Source organism: Chelonia mydas, chromosome 8 (assembly GCF_015237465.2).
Source record: "Chelonia mydas isolate rCheMyd1 chromosome 8, rCheMyd1.pri.v2, whole genome shotgun sequence".
NCBI classification, from domain to species: Eukaryota; Metazoa; Chordata; order Testudines; family Cheloniidae; genus Chelonia; species Chelonia mydas.
The window spans coordinates 17843217-17869459 of record NC_057854.1 but is presented as its reverse complement, the minus strand read 5'-3'; the positions used below and the strand labels follow the sequence as shown (position 1 = coordinate 17869459).

Sequence of the window (26243 nt, the reverse complement as noted above, 5' to 3'; positions counted from 1 at the left end):
TTGTCCCATTTTATGATGTGTATTTTTAATGTACATGATGTCCCCTCTCACCATGGCAGTGTGCATATACAAATGAAATTAGCCGTACATTATTTGCCTCTATAGAGAGAACTAAAGCAATATACCAATAAACCTCAATCAATATAAACAAACGTTCCTTTGCCACTAATGCTTCCAAGCCCCACCAAGCAAATGTTTGAGAAATGGGCCTTGTATTGATCCCCAAAGATCCACCCTCACACCACTGTGGGAAATAAGTTCCATAGCTGAGGGCCACCCACTGAGCATGCCTGGCCCGCAGGGATTGTTAACTTGAAGTTGGCTACCACTGCAGAATTCGAGGAGAGAGGCTCTACTTCAGCTATACTAGGCTTTATGGGACAAAGCCTTGCATTGAACCCGGGAGCCAATACGATTGTTTTAGAATGGATGCCATTTGTTCCCTCCATCTATCACCAGCTGATGTAGCAGCGGGGAGTAACTAATGATCTCAGCTATCATAGATGAATTCTATAGCTCCCCTCTTTACAAGTCAGCAGGGGGGAATGAGTCCAACTTGTAAGGTCACAGGCCAAAGAGCCTCTAGAACCTCAGTCAGCGAGACTGGTCAAAGCTACCCTAGATTCTATGTTCATCTCCATGTCCCAGTATCTGTGTTGTGAATCTTATCTTGGAAAATCCCTCATGGTATGAAGATCAGGTGGTTTCCAAGTGGAGGTAGCCAGGGTCAACTGCTCAGAACTAGAGCTGTGCAAATAATTGAGCGTTTTTTGGGTTCTCTGGCAGTTCTGAAAAAAATTCATTTCAGGTTGATCCAAAATGAAAAATTTTCAGTGAATTGAAAAGTTGAAGAAAACCTTTGTTTTGGGTCAAAAGAAATGTTTTGTTCGATCCGCAACAAAATGTTTCATTTCAACGTCGAGCATTTTTTTACTTTAAAAAACCCCAACCCATTTTTAATTGAAAAATCAAATTGTTTTTGTTTCAAAGAGGTTGAAACAAGATGTTCTGATTTCCTGCCCCCCCATCCTCCTCGAATTGTTTAAAGGCTCTTTCAACCAAATCGGTTTGGCACAATCGACAGGAATTCACGAAAGGTTGACCCAAATTTTTCATTTTTTTGCAACAGAAAATGGCTGAGAAACGTCACTCGGCTGTACTTCGCACCATTCTTCTGGACATGACCGAGCATGTGAAGAAGTGTGGGCTTTACTGCTGCTGTGCCACAGGTCTTCAAGAACTCACATAGAAAAAATCTGAAGTATTTTAAAATAAATAATAATCCAAGCCATTTCTATTTCCTTTCCAATATCCTGTCCAAAAACCTGGGCAGAGTGGCAGCCGCCATCTTTTTCAATAACTTATTAACCAATGTGGAAAAGGGGGTTGAGGGTAGGGTGACCAGATGTCCCGATTTTTATAGGGACAGTCCCAATATTTGGGGCTTTTTTCTTATATGGGCGCCTATTACGCTCCACCCCCTGTCCCGATCTTTCACACTTTCTATTCGGTCACCCTAGCTGAGGGTGAAAGACACTGGTCCTTCTCTCACCTTTTTCTCTGTGCTTTGATTTGTTTCTCTTCAGGCTGCCTCCTAACGCCTCTTTAACTAGGGCTTGTCAGTAAGAAAATGAACTATTTTAACTGTGCAATTACAGTGCCTGCTGAATGCTTGTCATCACAGCGGTAGGAACCTGCTCTGAAGCTTATATATGCTGGAGAGGGAATTACAGCAACCAGGGCACAACGTTATAAATATCCAGTGAGACTTGCATACCAAACCCCCGATGTTTGTGTAAGTATATAAAACACTGACAATAAGACTCGGATTTTTTTGGCCAGCCAAGGAAATAAATGCTCAGAAGACTCCATGCTTTTGATGGAGTTATACTCAGGAAAAAGAAATAGGTGTGTTCATAAAAGTGGGTAGGATCAAAGTAGTAATAAGTATGTGCTGTATATTGTAGGCACAGGTATGTAAATACATATGTATACTGACTGAATAAGGTCTCCAGTGACCCCTTCATCAGCAAATCTGAGGTTGTCTACACCATCCCCATCCTCTTCAATCTTCTCTGCTGCTTTTGACACTATCACTTTTCCTCTTCTTGACATTGTGACCTCACTGAGTTTGAGATCCTCTCCTCTCCTGGTCTCCTACCTCTCTACCTGTTTTTCAACGTTTGGTGGCTTAGGGCAGTATATATAGCAGAGTGCTGCTGGTAGAGAGAGTAGTACAAATCAGAGAGTGAGGGAAACGAGATAAGGAGCCTTAAAAGGTAAAAAGATTGGGAATAACAAATGGTGAGGAAGCCAGGGACAATGAAAACAGATCTAGTTGGCAAGTGAGATTACGTTGGGCCTTATGCGGCTGAGACATGAAACCCACTTCTCGCACCCTCAATAGCTCAGGCTCTCACTTTGCTTTTATTCTGCCTGCCTTCTCAGTTGCCTTCTCTCATAAGTGTCTCGCTGTGCTAATCTCCAGCATCACCTATAACCTATAGTTAGACAAACAATGCAGTAAACATGACTAACTAGGTCTGGCTATTTAGTTACAATCAAGCAGGAAAAACTTTCATGCCATCTACTCAGACCGACAGTGCATGATTTCATCCTCTTTTTGTCATGCCCTAACATCATGTCAGTCCCTCTGTGAGCTTCCATTAATAGCCCCTGTCTCCATGTGTTAGCAATGATCATTTCCCTCCCCCCCCCCCCATTTATAATGTCTTGGTCAGCTCAAGGTGTTAAGTCTTGATTGCCATTGTGCACTTTGCTGCTTCTGTTAGCTCAAGACTCATAGATTCATAGATATTAAGGTCAGAAGGGACCATTATGATCATCTAGACCTCCTGCACAATGCAGGCCACAGACTCAGTACACATTGCATTGTCAGGTTACAGTCTTTGCTTTACATTCATTATCCTCATGAAATACAGTCTTTAATTCATGGCTTCCTAATTTCACACAGGTGTATATTGAACACTGCAATGGGCTTTTTATGTATTTCAAAGAATTCTTCTGAGTCTATGTAAAGGGCTCTTGAATAAACAGACTTTGCACATCACAACCAATTTGGTGTTTTGCCGGAGTTACCTCTGACACTGGATCTTTTTCAAAAGATCTCCATACACCCATTCTCCTCTCCGATGTCTCTGGGAATACATCCCGCTTTAGGAGAACCTTTGTTGGATGTTAATGCTTCCTCCTACTCTTCAGGTTTTTCAGGCTCAATTGTCTGATAAAATCACTTTTTTAGACTCAGAATTATTTTTTCTTACCTATTTATAGCAAATAGTTTATAGCAGATTGTCAGGGCTCTGAATGTCACAACTTGTTTGACTTTCCTTAAGCAGCTTTGGGTCTGATACTGAAAATTGAGATTTTAATGAACAGAGAAGGAATGAAGCACAACTAAGTATTTCCAGATGTGCCCCCATGGTCCCTCTTCACAACACTGACACCAACTTCAAGTCAGAATGCTAAAGGTGTAGGTGCTACCCCAGGAATGGGGCGATATACTAAAGCTGACCCTTCTGTGCTGTTCCTATAGGTTGTTGTTACATTACAAGTCTCCTCCTTTGGAATAAGGCCTAAAACCTTTCCACCAGCTCTGGTGGATATCGAGGTGGAAGTAACGAATGGGTGCTGCTGCAAATCACTACAGATGTTATAGGCAACAACCCCCAAAAAGCCCAGCTGAGTTTCAGGCTAGAGTGTAGAATGGAGATGATCAAAAAAGTTTTCTTAAACAAGTGCTTTCCTTGTCTAGAATCACCCTGGCTGGCTCCAGAAATTGGAAACCAAGCAAGCAAATAAATAAATAATCCTGAAGCAGTGTGGACTGACAACCAGATAAGCAGGGCAGACTGGACTTGATCCAAAACCTTCTAACAGCAAAGGTTGCTTCTTGACCCTCGTCATTTAACAGCTTGTGTTTGTATTAAAGCTTATTGCAAGAACAAAGAAGATTTTAGACTGATGTTGCACATTGAAATAATGTTTTGGTTTGCTTTTTAAAGAAGGCCCCTAGGAGGAAAATCTTGTACTTTTCATTGTGAAGCAAAAAACGAAGACAAATATGCTTCACATTTGCTCAAGGTTCCTGCAGTCCAGACAAACTAAACTGATTATTCTTCCTAGTCTTGTTTTGTTTGTTTGTTTCCAGGAGATGTCACTGTTATGCAGCTATGTGTGCAATTTCTGTCTGATAAAAACTAATGACTATATAAAGAGATTTGTTAGTATTAGATTCTCCATATTAGTAGCAAAACTCTGTGCCTTCTTCATAGCCTTACTGGAAAAAGTTTGGTTAGGTAAGCTTTAACAGGGAATTGCTTTTAAAAAACATTGATGAGCAATTTTTTGCTCATGCTAATGTATAGTGTTGTCCAGTGGTATGGAGCAGAATAACGATCAAGGCTCTGCTACTTACTTGCTATGTGGCCTTGGGCAAATTTCCTTAATTCCTCTGTGCCTCCGTTTCCCTATCTTTATCAATAGTATTAAAATACCTTCCTTTCTCTCAGGAGTTTTGTGAGGCTTCATTAATGTTTCTAAAACTTTGAGATCCCCTGAAAAGTGCTATAAACATGCAAATTATTATGGCTGCATTACTTAAAGCCATCACAGATGGGATGAAATGCCAAATTGTGCATAGATTTCAGCAATCTAAAAATAAACTCAACACTGAAAATAGATTTCCTCTTTTGCTGTAGTCCTCTTCAAAATGACACAAATGTGGCTTGATTCCCCCCATCAGGTGCCCATCTTATAAGATTCAAGGAAAACTCCAATATCAACAATCTTTTACATGGATCCTGCCAAAAACTAAATTAACATCACCGGGGGCAGTGTGGGAGGCCTTCTCTAATGGAGGCAAGAAACCAACACCTCCTATGTGAACTGTGGGCCTGTAATGTGGATACTTGACCAATTTATGTCTGATAAAAGTTAGTGACAAGATAAAGGGATTTGTTAATGTGTTAGATTTCCCCGTTTTATTTGCAAAACTTTGGGATGACTTTGCCTTACTGGGAGAATGGGGGTTAGGCAAGCTTTAACAGGGAATAGCTTAAATAAAATCATGAGCACGAACTCCTGGCTGTCTTACATAGGCATTAAATCTGTTTGCACTTAATTCCTCCTGTGCCTGGTTTATCTCTGTCCTTCAAACTTGATTTGGTAGAATACTTTGTTTTCAGAGCGGTCAGCCAGCATTAAACTGTAGCTTTTTCTTTGCCCCTTCCCCCACTTTTTCTCCCTCCTCCAGCCTTAGTCCTGGTCTACACTTTGAAATTAGGGAAGTATAACTATGTTGCTTAAGGGTGTGAAAAATATAACTGTTAGTAGTACTAGTGGGAAAGGCTGTGGGAAAGGTAGTAATACTACTGGATCTGATATTTATACCATTATACACTTCTTAGCTGGAGCTATAGGCCCACTCGCCATTGAATCAGGCAAAAACATACATGGGCACTGATTAGCAGTTCTTAATCAAGGGGGTCTGGATTATTTTCCATCACTTTAAACTTCAGGTCTGTATCTCCAGTCATTCATCATTTTAAAGGACTCTCCCATCCACAACAGACATGCTTTAGACTAAAAGACTAAAGTTTAGAGGCAGAAGGGCTATCTTCAAATTTCATGTAAAGACGTGTGTGTGTAAGTGTAATTTCTGGGGGAGGAGGCGGTTTCACTTTCTAATCTGGGGGTTGTTTCAGCTGTTGGGACCCCATTGTGACATCAGGCCTGAGCATGCAATGATGTCATCAGCATTCAGCTGTGAACAACCTTGTGGCACTTCTGAATTCAACAGAGAAGGAGAATTTTTCTCGCTCCTTCCCCTCAACCCCAAATGAACTGCTTGGGAAGTCACTGCTTCAGTGTGACTGAGGAGGCCCCACTGCCCGACATCCAAGCGCCGCTTCTCCTCTCCCTAATAACACCTGAAGATGGGACCTTTTTTCTTTCTGCTCTTCGGTAAGAAATAAAATAAGATGCCTGCCTTTCATGTCATAGTTGGCATTATAAATAAACTGTGTGTAAAAAGAAAAATATATTTTAAAGGTGATGAGAAATGTGCTTGCTGCAGTATAGTGCTCTGCACAGGATTCAGTTTGGCACAAGTCTTAGAGAGGATTCCTTGTTATTCAGTCCCATGTGGCTTTCAGCTGAGAAGCTGATTGGTCCTTTTAGGCCTCCATGGCCAATGAAGAGAGAACCATTGACTGCATGGGGCACCAAAAAAGCACCCAGAATCCAAATTTTGATTAAACCACACCTGGATATATTTCAGTAGTGTCTTATTGGGTTAGCAAGATAGTTTGACCTTTGCTGGATTTATTCTCCACTGAGATTAGGACAAGCTGAAATCATCAACTAAATGTTAATGAGACACACAAATCAGCTGCTGAGTAGGAAAGGAATCCCCTTTAGGAAACCGCCATGAGTGAGCACACTTGCAAATACTCATTTTTAATTTTTATGTAGTGCTTTGCACTTTCACATGGCTCTGCGTTAATATTGACCAACTCTCAAATTGCCTGTGTGGGATAGATAAGCATTATCCCCATTTTATAGCATAGGAAATGATGGCATGATACACTGCGGTTGAGTCTTGCCTGAGAAGCATCAGTGCAAAACTGGGATTACAGCTCAGGGCCTGGACTGGCCTTCCTTGGCCCACATGGAGACGATCTTCCCTCTTGTATGCATGTGTGTGTTAATTGTCTCCATAGCACCTTCCTCATGCTTCCATGGGGCTGGGAATGAGGCTGAGAGAGCCCTACAACCCGCAGGCCTCGCTCCAGCAACTCTGCAGAGAATTCACGACTCAAGCACTGATATAGCCAACATCTATATTACTTCATGAACCAGAGCCCCTCTATACTGACCCAAGGTACAAGAGTACCTGGCAACATGGAAGGAGTGGACCCCAATTCCAGTGTGGAGGCACAGGGCCTCCATGCACCTGAATCTAATTCTCCAGCAGACCCCTGATTTCTACAGTGTTTGGCTTGCCACAGAACAGCTTCCTGTGGGACTTCCTGTGGAAGAGCGTGGCTGGGCCCCAGGAGTTCTTGGCTCTTAGGTCCATGTCAACTAGACCTTGCTGCCATTTCTAATTTAAGTGCGCGTTGTCCCATTTGTTCAAAATATTGACCAAATTATCAGCGGATTGTTTGTGTTCTCACAAAGAATAACATTAAGAAATGCTGAGGATTGATACAGGCTCCCTCCTGAGTTATATAGTTTAATAGCAGAACCTACTGATATTGGCGTGAAGGACCACTTCCCTGATTTAGCACAGCATGGAGACTGCTGTGTTCTTCCACTGCTGGAGAAAGGGGGTGAAAAAAATAATTCCCAGAGGATACTATAGTGGAGATTTAACTGTTGTGATTTATTGAGGTAGCATTGCCCCAAGAAGCATAAAAAAAAAAGCCGTTCAGGAAAAAGCAGCATTACCTCACCAGAAGTCCAGAGAAACTAGTCAACCTCTCAATCCCTTTCTATTAAGGCTTTTGCAGTTTCAATTTCAAAGCAAATGGAACAACATTATTGAACCTAGGGAAAATTAATTACTATGTGGAGCATTTTAATAAATATATTTAAAAAAATCCATGCAAGTGTGTTGCTGCCAACTTTTGGTTTTTAAATTGGGATTGAACCACTCTGGTCTGACGCTCCATTTCTATGAAATAAACCTGGGAGCCAGATTCTGGTTCCCACTCTGGCCTCTGTTTTTGCTGCTACCATGCCATGTAGGCTGGGCTGTAAAGGTGCCACCTAAGCCCTGCGGCAAATTCTCCCAATGTTGGAAGTGCTTAATAATGCCAGTTTACGTGGTCCTAGTTTCATTGATTTCATAGAGTTTAAGTCCAGAAGGGACCATTATAGATCATCTAGTCTGACCACCTGTTTAACACAGTCTATGAATTTTCACCCAGATACCCTTATATAAAGGCCAATATTCTGGGGAGTGTTTTTATGTAAGACATTGGAGGTAATTGTCCCACTCTACTGGGCACTGGTGAGGCCTCAGCTGGAGTCATGTGTCCAATTCTGGGCACTACACTTTAGGAAAGAGGAGAGCAACAAAAATGATAAAAGGTTTAGAAAACCCCACCTATGAGGAAAGGTTAAAAAAACTGGGCCTGTTTAGTCTTGAGAAATGAAGACTGAGGCGAGACCAGCTAACAGTCTTCAGATACGTTAATGGCTGTTATAAGGAGGACAGTGGTCATTTCTCCAGGTCCACTGAAAATAAGAAGTAATGGGCATAATCTTTAGCAAGGGAGATTTTGGGTAGATATTAGGAAAAACATTCTAACTATAAGGGTAGCTAAACTCTGGACTAGGCTTCCAAGGGAAGCTGTGGAATCCCCATCATTGGAAGTTTTTCAGAACAGGTTGGATAAACACCTGTTAGGGGTGGTCTAGGTTTACTTGGCCCTGCCTCAGCACTGGAGCTGGGCTTTGATGACCTCTCCGGGTCCATTCTAGCCCTACATTTCTATGATGCATTGAGATTGAGCCCAGTGATTTTCGTTAGACAAAAGCATTTCATTCCTCAGCAAACTAAACCATCGTGTGCCATAGGCAGAGAACATGAGAGACCGAGGTACCACTGCTTGAGGCCCTTGCAATGTCAGGAAATAGATTAGGTAAGACATGCCCAGATGATCTACAACCCTTGCTGGAGAGAGAGACAAAACTTCCCCAAGGTCCCAGCCAGTCTGACATGGGGGGAAACTCCTTCCTGATTCCAAATCTGATGATCTGTATGACCCTGAGCATATCAGCAAGACACACTAGCCAGGCATCTAAAAAAGAGGATTCTCTGTGCCACCTGAGAGCACTGGTCCTCCCCATTTGTCATCCTGACTCCAGCTGTGGCCAGTCTCTGGTGCTTCAGAAGGCAAAAAATAAATAATAAAAACATTCAACAACCCTAGAATACATCTGGCCAATTGTGTATGAGAGAAAAAATTCCTTCCTGACCCTGCAGGCAATTGGCTGAATCTCTGAAGCATGAGATCTGATTTCTCTCCCTGTAGTCCAACCTCCCTGATGTAAGAAGCAGGGCTGGGAACATGGCATGGGGGAGACCAGGGTGTTGGCAAAAGGAAGGGAAGTGGCTGTAGCCCTGAGTACTTCTACCATTCTGAGCCGCAAAGATCCCTGCAGATAACTGTGAGGATGCTGTCATAACTTGGGGCTTGCATCACTGGCTGCAGGCACAGTCTGGGTGGTACAAAGGGGGATTAAAGGTACCTTGGCAACCCCTGCACCCGTTGGGGGCATCTTGCGGGCTGCACCTCTTGGAAGATGCAGCACAGAATGCAGCCTTAGATGTTCCACCAGAAGAGTTGCTCACAATGCTACTTTGGAAAGAAGTTGGGTTCGGCTCAGAAGCCAAGTTTCATGCTACGTCCAAAAAGGAAAGAATGATACGTTTCAGCACGCAAATGAAATCGTTCCACTCAGCAAAAATTCAGTACCAGTAGCTCAGCCCTTGAAAACCCCCTTTGGTGAAATGATGAATGAATTGATACATTCATCATAAGGATGAAAGGTCCGTGCTAGGAACAGATTTCAAGCGTTAACATTAAAGAGGTAAATCGCAGTGATTTGGCTGGTGGATGCTGAAACCTACATGGATATTGTGTATTTGCACTTGAAGTACTTGGTTTCTGATCATTTCTTTGTTTGCTAGAGACTGAAGGGCACTGGTGATCAGCTATATTTTCTGCCGCACTCTGAGTGGCTAGAGAGCAGCAGCAACAGAAGCAGAGAGAAACAAAACTGCAAAAGGGGATAGCCATAAAGCAAATTGGTAGCACTAAAATAATGAAATCCACTTTTTTTTCTGTCAAACTCAGGATAGCTTCATTTATGAGCAACCTCGGTGGTAAAAGCCCAGCCTCCCTTTTTTATTTTATTGCTTTTTTTTCAATCAGGAACAAAAAGACAACAGAGCCCGTAACAACTCAGCCGACTCATGGGGTTGGCACGTCCACCATCACAACAGTCATACGGACCGGAGGAAACTGGACCACTGGTCTCTTTGGTATCTGCAGTGACAAGAGTGTTTGTAAGAGTTTGCAGTGTTTTATCATTGCTTTAATTCCTCCTTTGGGGGTGAATTCACATAATACGGGGAGGAAAACAAAACCAAGACTTTTATAGAGCAGTTACCAGACACTGGAGATTGACGATCAGACCATCCATCATGGCTGGTTTAGGGGTAATGAAATTAGTATAACTGAGACTCCCAATAAATCAATAGTCAAATCATAAAAACAAATAATGCTTGTGGAAACCTCTTTCATGGATTCTAAAGGTTGGGTGTATTTTTATTGTCCCATTTTGTCAGTGGAGAAACTGAGGCATTGAAAGATTAAATGTCTTACTGAAGCTAACGCAGTGAATCAGTGGTAAAGTCAGGAATAGACCAATTCTCCTGAGTCCAATTCAGGAGCTGAAAGCTACAGAAGGCCAGTCACAGAGGCCTTAGTTGTTCCATGTCTCTGTTTCTTTCTTGTGCTCCATGTAAATTAGTGGCTAACAGAACAAAGTATTAGCCCATGTAATGCAGGAACTCATTAAGGATTTTGCAAATAGTTACAAAGAATCTTTTGCACGCACCCTCCCCTTTGGTTTATGTGGTGTATCCTGCAAGCTTCCTCTATACAGGCCTGCTAATGAACTCCATTGCTGACTTGCATTTGCGAATTCTGTGCCTTTTCTGAACAGGGAATACCCATCCTATCATATTGCATGGTGATTTATAGTGTGAGCGAATGATGGGATCAAAGTGAGATCTCTACAGTAATTTTACTTGTGACAGTGGTTACCACAACTACCCTGCATTTGGAATGGTCCCTAATTTGAATGACTGCTGCTTCCTTTGCCAGAAAGAAGAGAGGGAGGGGTGTCCTGTAGCAGGTTTGAGCTAAATGGGCTCTGTCTATTTTCCTGCCCTGCGGGCTGAATTAAACCACATTAGTACTTGAGAGAACCAGGGAAGATGGGTCTGAAAGACTAGATATGTCCAGCCAAATCAGTTTGCTCTTGTGCATTAGTGAGTTGCTTATAGCCATATTGTTTGTGGAAGTAGTTTGTAGTTTCCGGTGCCAACTCACTCAGTAGCAAAAGACCCCCGAACAAGACCCCCCCGCCCATCTATTTTTCTTCCATAGTTGCAAAATAGCTTTAAATATTTGATCAGTTCTTGAAGATAGTTTCTAGAATATTGAGAACAATCCTTGTCAAAGGAGAATTGATTCTGAAAGGAGAGGAAGGATGGTCTAGTGGTTAAGGCGCTAGCCAGAAACTTGTGTTCAAGTTCCAGCTTTCCCCCACTCCATTCCTGCGTGATATTGAGCTAGTCAGTGTATGTCTGTGCTGCAAAAAATCCCCCAGGGCACTGAATCTCGGAGCCTTGGGTCAATAGACTCTGGCTCAGGTTGTGGGGCTAAAAATGAAAGTGTAAACGTTTGAGTTGGAGCCAGGGCTCTGAGACCTTCCTCCCGCACCAGGTTTTAGAGCCTAGGCTCCAGCCTGAGCCTGAAATCAACACAGCTATTTTGAGCACCTTAGCTTGAGTCCCATAAGCCTAAGTCAATTGTCCTGGGCTCTGAGACTTTGTGCTGTGGGTCACAGCGTAGACATATCCTTAGCCTCCCCGGGTATGTCTGCATTGCAGCTGGGAGCAGGTCTCCCAGTTGCTGTGTAGACATACCTTTTGTGCCTCAGATCTCCATCTGTAAAATTGGGATAATAGCACTGCCATTCTTTGGGAGGATAAATATGTTACAAACTGTGAGGAGCCCAGATACTCCGGTGATCAGGGCCAGACAAGTACCTAAATTAGAATTTGATTTAAAAAACCAAACGAATTGAAAAAGGGCTATTCTCCAGAGCTGAAAAGCTAGTTTAATTGTGTGAAGGAAGGAAGCAGGGCCTGTTGAGTCATTAAGGCGTAGCACTTGGGAATCATGAGTTCTTCTCCTGGCTCTTCCAAAGGCATGGTGTATCATGATCGTAAACTCCGGCAAGTCGCTTACCTTCTCTGTCCCTCACGTTCCCCATTTGCAAAGTGGGGATGATATCTTTGCCTCATATTAGACTAAGTTCCTGTATGTCTATCAAGGGCTTTGATGTCTTCATTTAGGAGGGTCAGAAGGTATTAATTTCTATTTGAAAACCAATCCTTGAACTTGCCCAAAATTAAACTAGCCTTAATTCTGCCAATTCTTTTCAATTAGAGAGAATAAATTTACTTACATGGTGGCATATCCACATCTAGCGCTTGGAGTTCCTGATGCCACCGAGGGGTTGAAATGATAAGCGCTAAAGCCAGAAATACAGCCCCTTTCCACCTCCTCCCTTATTTCAGTTTAATTAAATAACAGAAAAGTGAAAATTCATTATTTTCAATTTTCCATTTTCTTTGGACTTGAGTCCCCTTCCAACCAACCAGAAAATGGTAGGATAACCCGGAGCTGTAATTTGGGTGTGCCTATGGGTTTGCATGCGGTGGGTGGAAGACATTTAAGGAAATATACTCTCTTTACTCCCTTACTTAATTTGGTCATAAATTATGTTAAGTGAGCAATAGAACACATAAGCCCCTCTCTACTACGGCTATGTTAAATCTTGGCTGCCGAATGAACTCCTTTTGCTACAGCCGCTCATAATGTCAGTGTTATTAGCCGTCATACGGGAAAATTTAAATGTAGTTGGGCTAGATCCCTGAATAGTGTTCAGTACCATCATCATCCATGGAAGTCGGCTGGAGTCAGGGATGCTCAGCATCAAAAAGGATTTGGCCAACTAGTAGTTCTCCTGTCATCCTCCTCTCCTGTGTTACAGTGAGAGTTTGCATTATCCCCATGGCTTATAGCACTGTCATAAATATAAAGGGAAGGGTAACAACCTTCCTGGATACAGTACTATAAAATCCCTCCTGGCCAGAGGCACAAAATCCTTTTACCTGTAAAGGGTTAAGAAGCTCAGGTAACCTGGCTGGCACCTGACCAAAAGGACCCATAAGGGGACAAGATACTTTCAAATTTGGGGTGGGGTGGGGTGGGGCAGAAAAAGGTTTTGGTCTGTCTGTTCTGGGTGCTTGCCAGATACAGATCAAGCAATCCACCTCCATTAGAATTAGTAAGTACTAGCAAGGGAATGTGTTAGCTTATATTTGTTTTGGCTTGCATTTTTCTCTGTGCTGAGAGGAAGGTGTATTCCTGGTTTTCTTTTTGTAACTTTAAAGTTTGGGCCAGAGGGAAATCCTCTGTGTTTTTGAGTCTGATTACCCTGTAAGATTATCTTCCATTCTAATTTTACAGAGGTCCTTCTTTTACCTTTTTCCTTTATAATAAAGTTCTGTTTCTTTTAGAATCTGATTGGGGTTTTTTTTAGTGTCCTAAAAAACCCCAAGGTTGGTCTGTGCTCATCTTGTTTATTCTCAAGCCTCCCCAGGAAAGGGGGTGTAGGGGCTTGGGGGGATATTAGGGGGAAGTAGGAACTCCAAGTGGTCCTTTCCCTGAGTTTGTCTAAATCACTTGGTGGTGGCAGTGTTACCTAATCCAAGGTAGAAGGGAGAATTTGTGCCTTGGGAGTTTTTAACCTAAGCTGGTAGAAATAAGCTTACGGGGTCTCTCATGCGGGTCCCCACGTCTGTACCCTAGAGTTCAGAGTGGGGAGGGAACCCTGACAAGCACTAACTAGGTGCCATTAATCAATGGCTTCCTGCCATCCCTGACTAAGAGAGAGAGAGTATATTTGTAAACACGGCTTTTTTAAAAAAAAACAAACTCTTTTGTGTATAAGCAGTTGCTAAAAATTAAAAAAGGCCTTCTGAACCTGCCTTCTGTGTCTTAGTCTGACACACCATGGAATCCTAAACATGCATCATTTTCCCTCTGATCTTTAAAAAGAAATTGTTTCTTTGCCTTAACTTAAAAAAAAAAAAAAAAGAAAAAAAATTGTTGCAGAAATTTCGAATCCTTTAAACAGAAGGTAAACAACTAATAGCAATGTTTTTCCTTTGTTTCTTTTGATGTTTTATTTCCTTAATAGCACTTCAGGTTTTCTTGTCTTTATTTTCTCTCGCTTATTATTTTCTTCTGTTTTCTTTTGTCCTTTTAGCTTTCTTTCATAATACGTCAACAGTAGCAAATCCTGGCTATTAATTTGCAGTAAGAATACAATCTGGAGCAAAGCCAGATTCAAAGGCACAAGGTGCTTCATATTGCTCACTGTGAACTAATGCTCTGAATTTTATTTTGAACACAACTCTAAAGGCCAGGGCTGCTTATTTTATGGAAAAAGTATTTATAATGCCAGTTGAAGGAACAAACAGGCATATGAATGTGTTTGCAATTGTTCAAAAGATCAATGAACTTAAATTCACCGTGGAGCAGCTGGAACAATACAGCTGATATGCATGTTCTCAGAAACCTGCTACTGCTTTGACTTGTTTGTCTGAAGGTAGCTCAGCTGAGCTTTGGATGCAGGTATGAGGTCAAACTATGCCCTCATTTATACCTGTCAACTCTACTAAAATCAGTGGAGTTCTACACTGAGGGGGGCAGGGCTTTTTAATTCCAATTTCTGGGCGGGTTGCTTGGGCCTTAGAAATGGGTTGCAAGACTTGGTTGACATCACTACTCAGCTGAAGATAGAACTGGGGATTCATTTTTGGCTTTCAAGTTTTGCTCTCAGCCACTGGTGAAAATACCCTTCTGGAGGAAGAACTCTGTTTAGTTTCTCCTGCTGTGTCACCTGGGATCATTTACATTGACTTTGTTGTCTTAGCCAGTACCCTGCTCCCAGATGAGGTGAGTTGAGGGCTGTGGCTATACTATTTCTTTCAGCTTTTGTCATCTTCAGAGCATAATATTTAAAGTAATTACAGATTCAGGCTTCCACTGAGATTAATGTGAAGATTTCCTAAAAAGGGGGCCATCGACCACACTTAACAGAACAGGAACTAGTATATTTTATTGAAAAATACTGTATCTATAGTCACCAAAGAAATTAAATGAGTGCTTCCCTGCAGTGGGCACTTGTGCTATCGTTCTGCTATAGACAAACGCTATCCTAGGTGCTTTTACTCCTGATTTGAGAACAAAAGACATTTAAATGAATTGCATGAAACTGTGTGATAACAATGCTGTTAATTTACCTTTTCCAAGAATTTTAAAAAGGAAAAACAAATGAAGCCAAATGGGATTCAGTGCTGTCTGGAAAGATATTTTGTATACAATGCATTTTAAGCTTTGCTGTCAGTTCATCCCTCTTTTGGAGATTTAGGGCTCATTTGCACTACAGGGGAGCTGTATCTTCTGCCGTGGTTGGAACAGCAGTATAAAAAGGCCTTTAGTGTTAGAAAAGTGTTCTATAGACTGCTTTTATGGGGGTGGGTGATCCACTGTATACCTGCATTGGTTATTTCAGCTCAAAGATTAAAACCCCTATCCACGCTGATCAGTAAAACCATAGCAGCATCCTGTTAGCAATGGTTGGTTGAAGATAGCATAGTTCATAGACCCATAGACATTCGAACCAGAAATGACCTGCTGGGCCAAGTAGTGTAGTGATTATCAAACTGTGACTTATGAAACTGTACCTGGTGTTCTGCAGAAAGCTACATGTTGAGAACTAAGCACGAGGGGATTGGGAAGAGGAGATGGGACGCATGTGAGTTGCCCACAGAAAGAAGCCAACAGGAAAGCCACCACCTCCCTTCTAGTGTAGGGTTCGCTAGAATTCTGTGAAGTTCCGTTTAAAATGCTCTTATCCCCAAGGGGACAAGGCTATTAGAATGAAATGAATGTTCCAGGTTATTTTCAAAGTGCCGTTTACCTCTTGTTAAGTGTGAACCTACAGCACTCCTGTGATTGTGGTTACTGGCAGGTGTCTGTGGTGCCTTGTGTAGTCCATGTCTAGAATGCAACCTTGCAAGGCACTATGAGGAGTGCCTGTGTTTCCCATTGCTGCCAGGTTCCACCTTAGCGTTGAGAGTCGGCGCCAGAGAGAAATACAAGATACGAGTAAGTCTTTGTGTGTGTGCTGGGGAAGGGGGGGGGAAGGCTGTTTTGTGCAGCTTACATAATGCTAAGAGGCATGTTCCTCCTGTTCCCAAAAGAGAGACTGCAGAACAAGCTTAATATCTGTAGACATGGTCAAATGGGATTAGTGTGCTGGAGTGTGCCACTGAATATTGATGATGTAGAAATTCTGCAAATGTAAAAAATTCACGTGGGGCCTGATCCTGAGAACAAGGAGCTCAGCACCTCACTAGCCTTCCTCCTCCCTTATTTTCAGCTCGGGTTTGAAGGGGGTCCTCTAGCCAAACTCCTTTGTGATCTGAGAATCTGTGGTTCAGATGCCTTAATGCATTTTTAAAGCAGAACTAATACATTAACCCTCAAGAATGCCCTTTCTCTTTGCAGGGAAGCAAAGGCAGCATTTGATTTATGATAGAATGCCCATTCCAAGCAACTACTCATGTTTTTTAAAGTACTTTGGAAGAACAGAACTGTGGGGGTAGGTGGGTGGGATTGTTGTTTTTGTGGCTGTAAATTTACATAGCCCAGAGCTGATGCTGTAAAATATTCATTGCTATGTAATCAGGATGGCAGGGAACAAAGAACATTGTTCAGAGCATGTGGAGAGACACTTTAAAGGCTTATGAGGTACTGAGTGTCCTCAAATCTCATTGGCTTTAATGGGAGTCGTGGGCACTCGGCACCGTGCAAGGTCAGAGCCCAAGGTTATGTCCACATTGCAATGCGGGGGTGTAACTGCAGCTCATGTAGATGGAGCCAGGTTAGCTTCAATCTAGCTAGCTCGGGTACTGGCAGCAGCAAAGCTGCAGCAGCATGGGCTTCAATATGGGCTGTACAAGCCCGCCCAGGACCCTCAGCAATTATCCGGGCAGCTAGCCTGTCTTGAAGTCTATGCTACTGTGGCTTCACTGCTATCCAGTACCTGAGCTAGCTAGATTAATGGTACACTGCTTGCAGTGTAGACAGATCCTAAATCTTCTGTAGGCCAACAGATTAGAAAAGATCCTGTTAGACACTGGGCCCAAATCAGATCTCATTTACCCCAGAGTGCATCCAGAGTAACTTGTTGATTTAGGTCCGGATCAGGCCCAGCAACTCATTCTTACTATAGGGTGATTAGAATAGGAAACACATAGCGAGGCAGAAAAGCTGCTTCACGATCATTCCATTTGTGTGAAATGATCTTCCTGCTTTCCCCAGGGAACCCTGTGTGAAGACTGGATGGCAGTTCATTGCTGCTGGCCTTTTGCTGTTTGCCAAGTGGCCCGAGAGCTGAAGAGGAGGGCTACGACCCAGATCTATGAAATAAACACTGCTCCTACAGCTAAAGATACCCTAGTTTAAAAATTCCCAGCCACAAAGCTTGACTCATGATACTTCCCCCTCCTGCCAATGTAAAATACCTTATTTTTAGAAATAAAATGCATTTGTGTCTTACAGCAAAGGCTCTCTAATAATCCTGCAAGGCTGTGTATGTTAAACCGTGATATAACACCTAACTGCCTCAGCTGCAAATTTCCACAGTGCAGCCATATTATGTGGTTCAATGATCTAGGGCCTGCTCTGAAGTATGGCGCTGTTGATGACCTCCCTCTCTGGGCACAGGGATCTGGAATCCTAATGCAAAGCATTTTGCATGCAATTCCTTAGCAAAGCAGCAGTGGCAAAATCACTGCAACTGAAAAGGCTATAGGGGAATAGGAACACATTTAAGGGAGGAAGCACAGTGCCGTGAATAGGGCATGAAACTGGAAGTGGAAGGAAATGGATTCTTTCTCCAACAACTCACAGTGTGACCTAAGCGGCTCACTTAGTCTCTCTGTGATTCTATTTCCCCATCTCCTAAACATGAGACTAATGATACTCACCCTCCTTTTGAAAAGCACTTTGAGATCCTTGGAGGAAAACTCTCTTAGTACTAAGTATTATTAATACAGTCCTTTGTAGATTACTGCAGTTTTGCTGGAGGCAAAGAAGGGAGATAGATCTCCCTTTAATTGGGTGTCAAAATGGTGATGGGTACAGGGAGACAGCCATGGTAGTCCTAGCTAGAGTCCCAAACTCAAACCACATTCCCAGAGTAGCTGGGAAAGGAATGGCTGAATTCAGAGTGGAACTGCTAAGTCCCCTGAAACCAGCACTAAAATAATTCCTTTCATGCAGGCAACTGGAAAGACTAGAAGTAGAATTCAGTTCAAATAAATGAAAATAAACATTGTTTTATTGTTTCATGCAAAAACAAATTTCATGGCAACACAAAATCTTTTACAGAATGGAATCATATACATATTTGGCATTGAAAATTTGACCAACATCTATACTTTCCATCTGCTGACCTCCACCGTGCTGATGAGCTAATTTTTGCAGTGCACTGGTTCTGAAACCCAGTCTGTCAATTACTTTTCCAGTGTATAAGGTGCAGTACGCCACTCAAGTCAAGATAACTTTTTTTTTATTGGTCTACAGACAACAAACCTAAACATTAGAGTTATAAACTTAAACAAGTAAATTTGTAGTAACTTAGAGCATTCTAAAACCAGAGCCTTTCAACTGATGTAATACAAAATAAATACCTCAGTGGTTAATACAAAACAGAAGATGAAGATACGTTTTGTTCATCAACTTTTCACTTCCTCCTCTTGAGGAAAGTGAGTTAAATTGAAAAATCTTTTAAAAATGAACTTCATATAACTGAATTTATACAACAGTTATTTTTAAACAATAGACTAAAATTATACATTCTGTCCACCTCCCCAAAGCCCTCCCGCCCCATCACAAAATTAGGGAAGAAAATATATTCTACTATTTCTATTAAAAAAACAAAAAAAGTTTCCATTCTATTCATTTATAACACAATGCAATGTTACAGCCATATTAACGGCTATTGGGTTCAATACAGGAACAACTGGATGAAATTCTCTGGCCTCTGCTATGCAGGAGGTCAGACTAGATTATCTAATGGTTCCTTTTGACGTTAAAATATATAAATTTTGGTCTGAAACTTGGTCTAGATAGTCTATTTTTTTCATGTTTATATTTCTACCAAGTTTGATCATTTTTATGGTTATCAGGAGCCACTCCAAATAGTGGTTTCTGCCATCAGTAGCATTTAAAAACCAAACAAACAAAAAACCAGTCTCCTTTACAAAGCGGAATTCAGAGTAAATGACTTGTGCAGGTTCTCACTGAAGCTTATGGCTAAACTCTCATTGGCTTTAACTGGGCAGGATCAGGCCCTAAACATGGACCACTTTGGGTGTTTTAAAATGTTACTTTTTAAACAGCTGAGATATTGATAGAAAACAAACATTTTAAAAAGTCACTGTGCATGAAGGAAAAAAACCACTTCCTATGGATTTTATTACATTTAAATATTTATTTACACAATAAACTGTAACGACTCTATTTAGTAAATGATTCATATTATAAATATACATATGAAATCACTTGTGTGCGTAATTTGTGGGCCAAACCCTGCATTACTGCTTTCCTGCATTAGGCACAGAGTAGTGGGAGAGAGAGGGGAGCATAAAGCCCACCATCGTTCTCCCAAAATTCTGGGCCCTGTTGGGCCTTGAGCAGTTTAGAGCAGCCCAATGGCTTCTGTAATTTACAATGGTTTTCCACGTGGTAACTCCTGTGGGTGGTTTCGTCACTGAGAACAGTTGGAGGGCAGCATGCTGTGAACACATCCCCTGCACCTCCGCAGTGGGATCTGTGAGGAGAGGTAGTGTGTCCTATGCTACCAGAAAATCCTCCTTATATTGGGGTTATTTCCAGGGCAGAAGCGGTTGTCTCAGTAGTTTGCAGTCCCTTTGTGCCACCCTAGAAGAGTAAAGGGACCGCAGTGGATTCAAGAAGCTGGCCTGGTATCTATAACACAACAGTGACACATTTGCCTATAGTAACATAAAGAGATTTTTATACAATAGGCATGTGGTGTTGATTTGGCCTCGCTCCTCCTTCTTACTCTTCAGCTATATATGTGATGCCTCTGTTGGGTTTTTCATTTAAAAAAAAAACTTGCTATAAAGCTAACAAAAAAGAGCTTAAACTACAGAGCCCCAGGTTGAAGTAACCCCTCAAAGCAAGGGCAGTTCAGAGGTAAGAATGAAAAACATAGGCTGACACCAGTCTTATTTTGCATTATGCCTCTTTCTATTTGCCATTAAGTAAATAACTGCTATGTAAGCTAAGCTATCCTCCCAGATTTTTAGCCTTTAACCTGGATTTTGTGGATTTAGGTCAGACCCGTTAGTGTTTTAGCTTTTTTTTGTAGTTTATGAAAAATTAACAGGATCAGGGCAGAACATGAAACACTGGGAAACAAGTGACCTATTTAAAATACCTCGTGACTAAAAATACAGAATGGATTTGATGTCTAAATGCACTAAAGCTAATTGGTCTTCCTTATGCTAGTTTTAGAAAATGACCTTGCCAATTCAGGGCAAAATATTTGGAGCAGGAGAAGAAGGGTGCATTGTTTGTCATTTGATCATGACATGTAAATGGACTGTATGCCCATGTTAGATAAGATCACTGCTGTGGATATATCATGCTAAGTGATGAGGAATGATTGTAAACTTTGTTGCTTGTTTTGATCCAAACAGAAGATTCTTCCTGGCTTTTCTCTGAGCACTCTTAAGATGGATATCCAACAAACGTTACTTAATGTCCTCCTATATTTACAATACAGCTCTACCTACTATGGAAATTAGTCACAACCTAATTCTCCTTAGCATCTGATGCTATTTCTTCAGTACACTGTTTTCCCGGATGCTACCCTGTCTTTCCAGTATCAAGACACCTGGATAGTGTCTGAAAGGAGGAACCAAGCATGAGAGGGAAAGAAACCAGGGTTTGGTATTGTACACCTCGGTCTCAACTTTGATTAGTTTATCACAAGATTTGTGATATCTGTTTTTTTTCCACAAAGCCCCAGCTTCTGGAGTCAAGTGATTAAGTGACACTAAGCTTTCATTTACAAAAAGTTTCCAGCTCTACTGGTTGTGGAGAAAATGTGAACACTGAAGGCTCAAAAATAAGAAGGCAAATAAAAGGGACCCCAACTTATGTAGCCCGTGATCTGCATATATACCTCATAGCATGTCTCAGCTCTTCTCAACTCCCAATAAACATATGATTCTGAATCTACTTTCCATGTGACTGGCCATCCTCCTTGAGTGTAACCCATTTATAATCCCAGCCCATCCATCTCACCAAGTGATAAAACTCTCCATTAGGCACCCCCATCATGGGGCAGATACTGTCCCTCTGCAACTTGTCCCAACTACAGTTGTCAAGCTCATACTCTGTTGCTGTCATGGTCCCTTCTAGTAAAGGGGGGTTACCTCTAAAGTAGCCTTGCAAAATTCTATTCGTGGCAGGTAATATTTTTGATCAGGGGCATGTGCAGGAATTTAAAATTTCACTGCTTTTGGAGGGGCATGTTTTGTACCTCTGCCACAGCCCTGGGGATGGAGGAGCTGTCCCCTCCCACCGCGGCCCCTGGACTGGAGGGGTTCTGTGCCCTCACTGATTAGTGGGGGGGCCTGTGTCCCTGCTTGCCTCTCTTTGTGCATTCCTTTGTTTTTGATGGGTAAGATACTCCTTTTTTCATTATTCTCCTCCTTGTGGTAACAGGTGGAAGAACAGATTTTGGGCCTGAACTGGTAAATTATCCCATCAGCATTACACGGGTGTTTGATTTGCCTCTCTGGTGAGTCTGAGTGCAGTCAAGTCTGGCTAGGGGCATGGTTGTATTTTTTAAGAGACACTCATGGAAACAATTGGTTAAAATGTTCTGGGTCTCGCCTTTGCTCTGTCTTCTCTTTCCTTTTCTCATCAGGAAACATGACTGCAGTTCAAGCTGAAGGGGTTAGGTTACTTACTGAAGGACTTCCAGGTCCTTGAGCAGTTAGGCAGCCAATTAAAACAGGGCTGATGAATAATCTGATCTGAACTCCAATTCATTAACTAATCATATAAAATGAGCTGATACTGTGAGCTGAGGAGAAGCCCTGTTCACAAACTCGAGAGAGGTTCATTAACAACCCCTCTGTCCCCAATGTACTACTTTATGCACTATCCCAGGGCTCCTTTTCTCTGCACTTCAGACAATCAAGGCACTCTACTGATGGTAGGAGGCTCTGTGTGACCAGCCTGCTCTTTTACATTCACTTGTTAGATAGAGAGCAATATATTTTCATTATCCAAACCCATTATGCTGCAGTACATCTGGAATGATATTCTGATGTTGCTAACATTTTTTGTTTCTTTGTACCTGGTACTTTGTCTGATGATCTGTGACCAAAATGGAAGGCAATGGAGTTAGCAATACAGCAAGTTTTGGTCTTACTATTTCAAGTTGTAAGAACTGAGTGCTACAGAGACATCATGTGCATCCCCTGGGGAGGAATGAATGACCTTAACAGGCAGAGGTGGTAGGCCACATCCAGCAACCCTGGATCAGAAGAACTGGTGTGATGTGGATCTTCGGCATAGGGATAAGGAGGATTTGCCTGACTCCACGTAACCCCTTCCTCCAAACCCCTCAACAAGAGCGCATAAGTAATAACTGACATTTCATTACCTGTAAAAACCCATCCACATCAGTACCCAGTGAATCCAAAGTATAGCTATGCTGGAATAACTCCCAATGTTGAGACACTATTCCAGAATAAAAGTCACTGTTAAAATTGCAGAATAGTGTCTCGACATGGAGAGTTATTCCAGCATAACTATAGCAGAGTAGCCTGTTCTGCTGTGGCTATGCCAATCAATTTCCCTGTGCAGACAAGACCTGAGGCAGGAACCAATGTGCTGCTCTTTACTCAAGGTTCAAGGCAAAGCCATGGTTTAACTCTTAATGGGGATTTTCTTTTAGCCTTTGCTTCTGGAGTAGGAAGACCTTAGTTCCAGCCCCTTTACTCTTTGATGTCCCAAGAGGCCAAGGTATGCAGCAAAGACCTAACTGTGAAGGGTTAGGTGGCTAAGGATATATATAATATATTTTGCAACATTTTCACGATAACAGGGTTGGGTATTAAACAGGAAGGTGGGTGTATTTTGTAGCTGGAAGGGGTTGGACAAAGACAACAGAACCGGTCTTTAGAGCTGTCACTTTAAAATACACCCACCTCCACTTTGATCTCCTCACATCAGTCTCTCTCTCTATATCTTGGGTATATTTAGGATACTTATCACCATGGCATCAAAGCACTGAAACACTCTGATTGAGATATCTCCTGGCCCAAAATAACTACATGCTATTTTACCAAAGTGCCAATTTCACTGTCACTATTTCCTTTCCCTGTCACTGCTCAGGACTCAAAGCATGCGTGTGTATGTAAGCAAAAAGCCCTCTCCTTTTTGATCAGCCTGATTCCGTTAGTGCTGTCACGATGCAATGGGAACAAGGTCTAAGCTCACAAGTGTTTTGATCACGTTCAATATGTGGCACTTGTTTGGGGGTATGCACCATTCCATATTCAGTGTCATATAATGGATAGCTGTGTGGCTTTGCAAACTCGTGTGTCCACAGGTGATATGCAACCTCACTCATCTCACTGTATCTTGTCATCCACATGGAGAGAGGTGGTTTTTGTTTGTTTTTCCATGAAAGGGAAGCTCCTGAACTGATGCTAATACAAGCTGCATCTGGCTAGTGTAAGTATGGTTTTGAGGAAGGACTTTAGTGGTTTATTCAGTTGGAATGGGTTGATTTTCAGAAGTGCCGAGCCCCTGCAGCTCTCCTACAATATATCCATGGGAGCTGCAGATGCTCCACATCTCTGAAAATCAGGCCACAAAAAAATTCATGTTACCAATTTTCACGCCTTTGCATGGATGGCAGGACTCAGGAAAGGGAGAAGGGAATATAGCTTCACTTCCATTGCAGATTTCTCGCTGGGTACCTAACTTTGTATCCCCAGAATGAACAGCGTTCTGTTATTAATAGTTAATCATTCTCATAACCTCTTTCTGCCTGAATGGAGTCTCTTGTGGGAAAATCTGCCCCAGCTACAGATTAACCTTACAAGGTGACTTTACCTCAACATATGTTTCTGTCTGAAGCTACTGGTGAATTAGTGTGTTGCTTCCTTTCTGTTCTCCTTCTTTAAAACTCTCTTTGGATGCAGACTGCCCTAAACTGCCTGTGAGTTTCCAAAACTACTGATGGGCTCTCCTTTGCTCTTTCACCGTGATCTTTTGAGGTTCTGAAGTTACAATATCGTAGCCTTCTAAACCCGGGGGTTAATTGCCAGTAATCAGAGATTTCAGAGTAGCAGCCGTGTTAGTCTGTATCTGCAAAAAGAAAAGGAGGACTTGTGGCACCTTAGAGACTAACAAATTTATTAGAGCATAAGCTTTTGTGAGCTACGGTTCACTTCATCAGATGCAATCAGAAAGGATCTCTATTGGAGCTGCCTTAGGCTTCCCAATCCATCACATCAGGCTAGGATGTTGATGAATGTGGGGTGTTCCAAGGCAAAATTGGAATTGACAGCCTCAAATCTGACAATTTTTTTTTTAGCTGATATGCCAGGAAAGGTATGCGCCATCAGTAACGTTCTATATAGACAGGTAGCCGTGTTAGTCTGTATCAGCAAAAAGAACGAGGAGTACTTGTGGCACCTTAGAGACTAACAAATTTATTTGAGCATAAGCTTTCATGGGCTAAAACCCACTTAATCGGATGCATGCCGTGGAAAATACAGTAGGAAGATATATCTATCTATATTTATATCTTCCTACTGTGTTTTCCACTGCATGCATCCGATGAATACACAGAGAACATGAAACCTTAATCCGTTTAACCTTAACTGATCACTGTCATTATAGTGGGTATGGCAACACCCATTTTTCATGTTCTCTGTGTGTGTGTGTGTGTGTGTGTGTATATACATACATTATATAATAATCTTCCTACTAAAAAGAAAAGGAGTACTTGTGGCACCTTAGAGACTAACAAATTTATTTGAGCAATTATGCTCAAATAAATTTGGTAGTCGCTAAGGTGCCACAAGTACTCCTTTTCTTTTTGAGAATACAGACTAACACGGCTGCTACTCTGAAATCTTCCTACTGTATTTTCCACTGCATGCATCCGATGAAGTGGGTTTTAGCCCACGAAAGCTTATGCTCAAATAAATTTGTTGGTCTCTAAGGTGCCACAAAGACTCCTCGCTCTTTATTCTATATGGAATCATTCTGTCCATCTAGTGCAGAGACATAGTGTATGTGTATGAGCAAAACATCTTGATCCCACTAGTTCATGATGCAACGAGCTTTTAAGTCTAAATAGAGCATCTCCTTTACAATATTCCACTTTGTTCCAGCACTTGCATTCCGCACTTTAGGAACCTAATCTCTCCATCTTTGGAGGACATAGCTGGTGCGCACTCTCTCTCTTTAACTTCCTCCTATGGACTTGAGGAAGCGTTGAGTGAAATTCATGCATTGGAAGAGAACTGAAATGGCTGCTCCAAGTCCTGCCGTACTGGCAAGGAAGCGGAAGTTTAACTCGCCACCTTACAAAGAATAGCTGTCATTATACATTGTGAAAATCTTAACTGCTCAGGCTGGCACATGCCTCAGCATTCACATGCCCAGTCCTTGCAGCCCAAAAGGAGGAAGTTTTTGCTGCTTAATGGCAAGCGAGCGGTCACAGGGCTGTGTGACTTTAAGGTAAATGCTTTAGATCATGGATGTCAGGCCCATGGGCCACATTCAGTTCAGAGCAACTACACCTCTGGCTCTAGAAATGGCCTGATCAAGACAATCACACTAGGCTTGGTTCTAGTGTGTTCATATGAATGGGTAAAATGGCTTTTTCCAGAGGTGTAAAAGGCAAAAGCCCCCCATAGCCTCTCTATTTTGAACCAAGGTTTCACTTTCTACTGTTTTATACACCTGCAGCATTTGCCAGTGACTCCATCTGTATAATTAATTCTCCTGAGTGGCTTCCCTCCTCATCCTTCCTTCCCCCCGTGCTCTGACCAAGCTTCTTTAGATGAACCTCGTGAGGAGTCAGCTGTTGAAATCTGTTGGTTACTATACCAGCAGATTTCAGAGTGGGTCATAGAAAGCCACCTTGCTTTTCATCAGTATGCTGTAAATTGTCATTCAGAGGTAGGGTGTGAGCAGGCA

General features: G+C 42.1%; 1 protein-coding gene across 3 annotated transcripts; it reads left to right on the top strand.

The window, feature by feature from the left end:
* The first annotated feature begins 867 nt into the window (after positions 1 to 867).
* PLAC8L1 (PLAC8 like 1) lies at positions 868 to 17530 on the top strand. Of its 3 annotated transcripts, none has more exons than XM_043521425.1 (5): positions 868 to 1229; positions 1659 to 5985; positions 9969 to 10102; positions 15937 to 16073; positions 17292 to 17530. In XM_043521425.1, the coding sequence occupies exons 2-5, from the start codon at positions 5861 to 5863 to the stop codon at positions 17433 to 17435; spliced, it is 540 nt and encodes a 179-aa protein (XP_043377360.1). In that variant the 5' UTR covers positions 868 to 1229; positions 1659 to 5860; the 3' UTR covers positions 17436 to 17530. The 3 variants fall into 3 exon arrangements, with proteins under 3 accessions (XP_043377360.1, XP_037761898.1, XP_037761899.1); XM_037905970.2 differs by having other exon boundaries at positions 868 to 1795; positions 5727 to 5985; XM_037905971.2 differs by having other exon boundaries at positions 868 to 1795; positions 3776 to 5985.
* The last annotated feature ends 8713 nt before the right edge of the window (positions 17531 to 26243 follow it).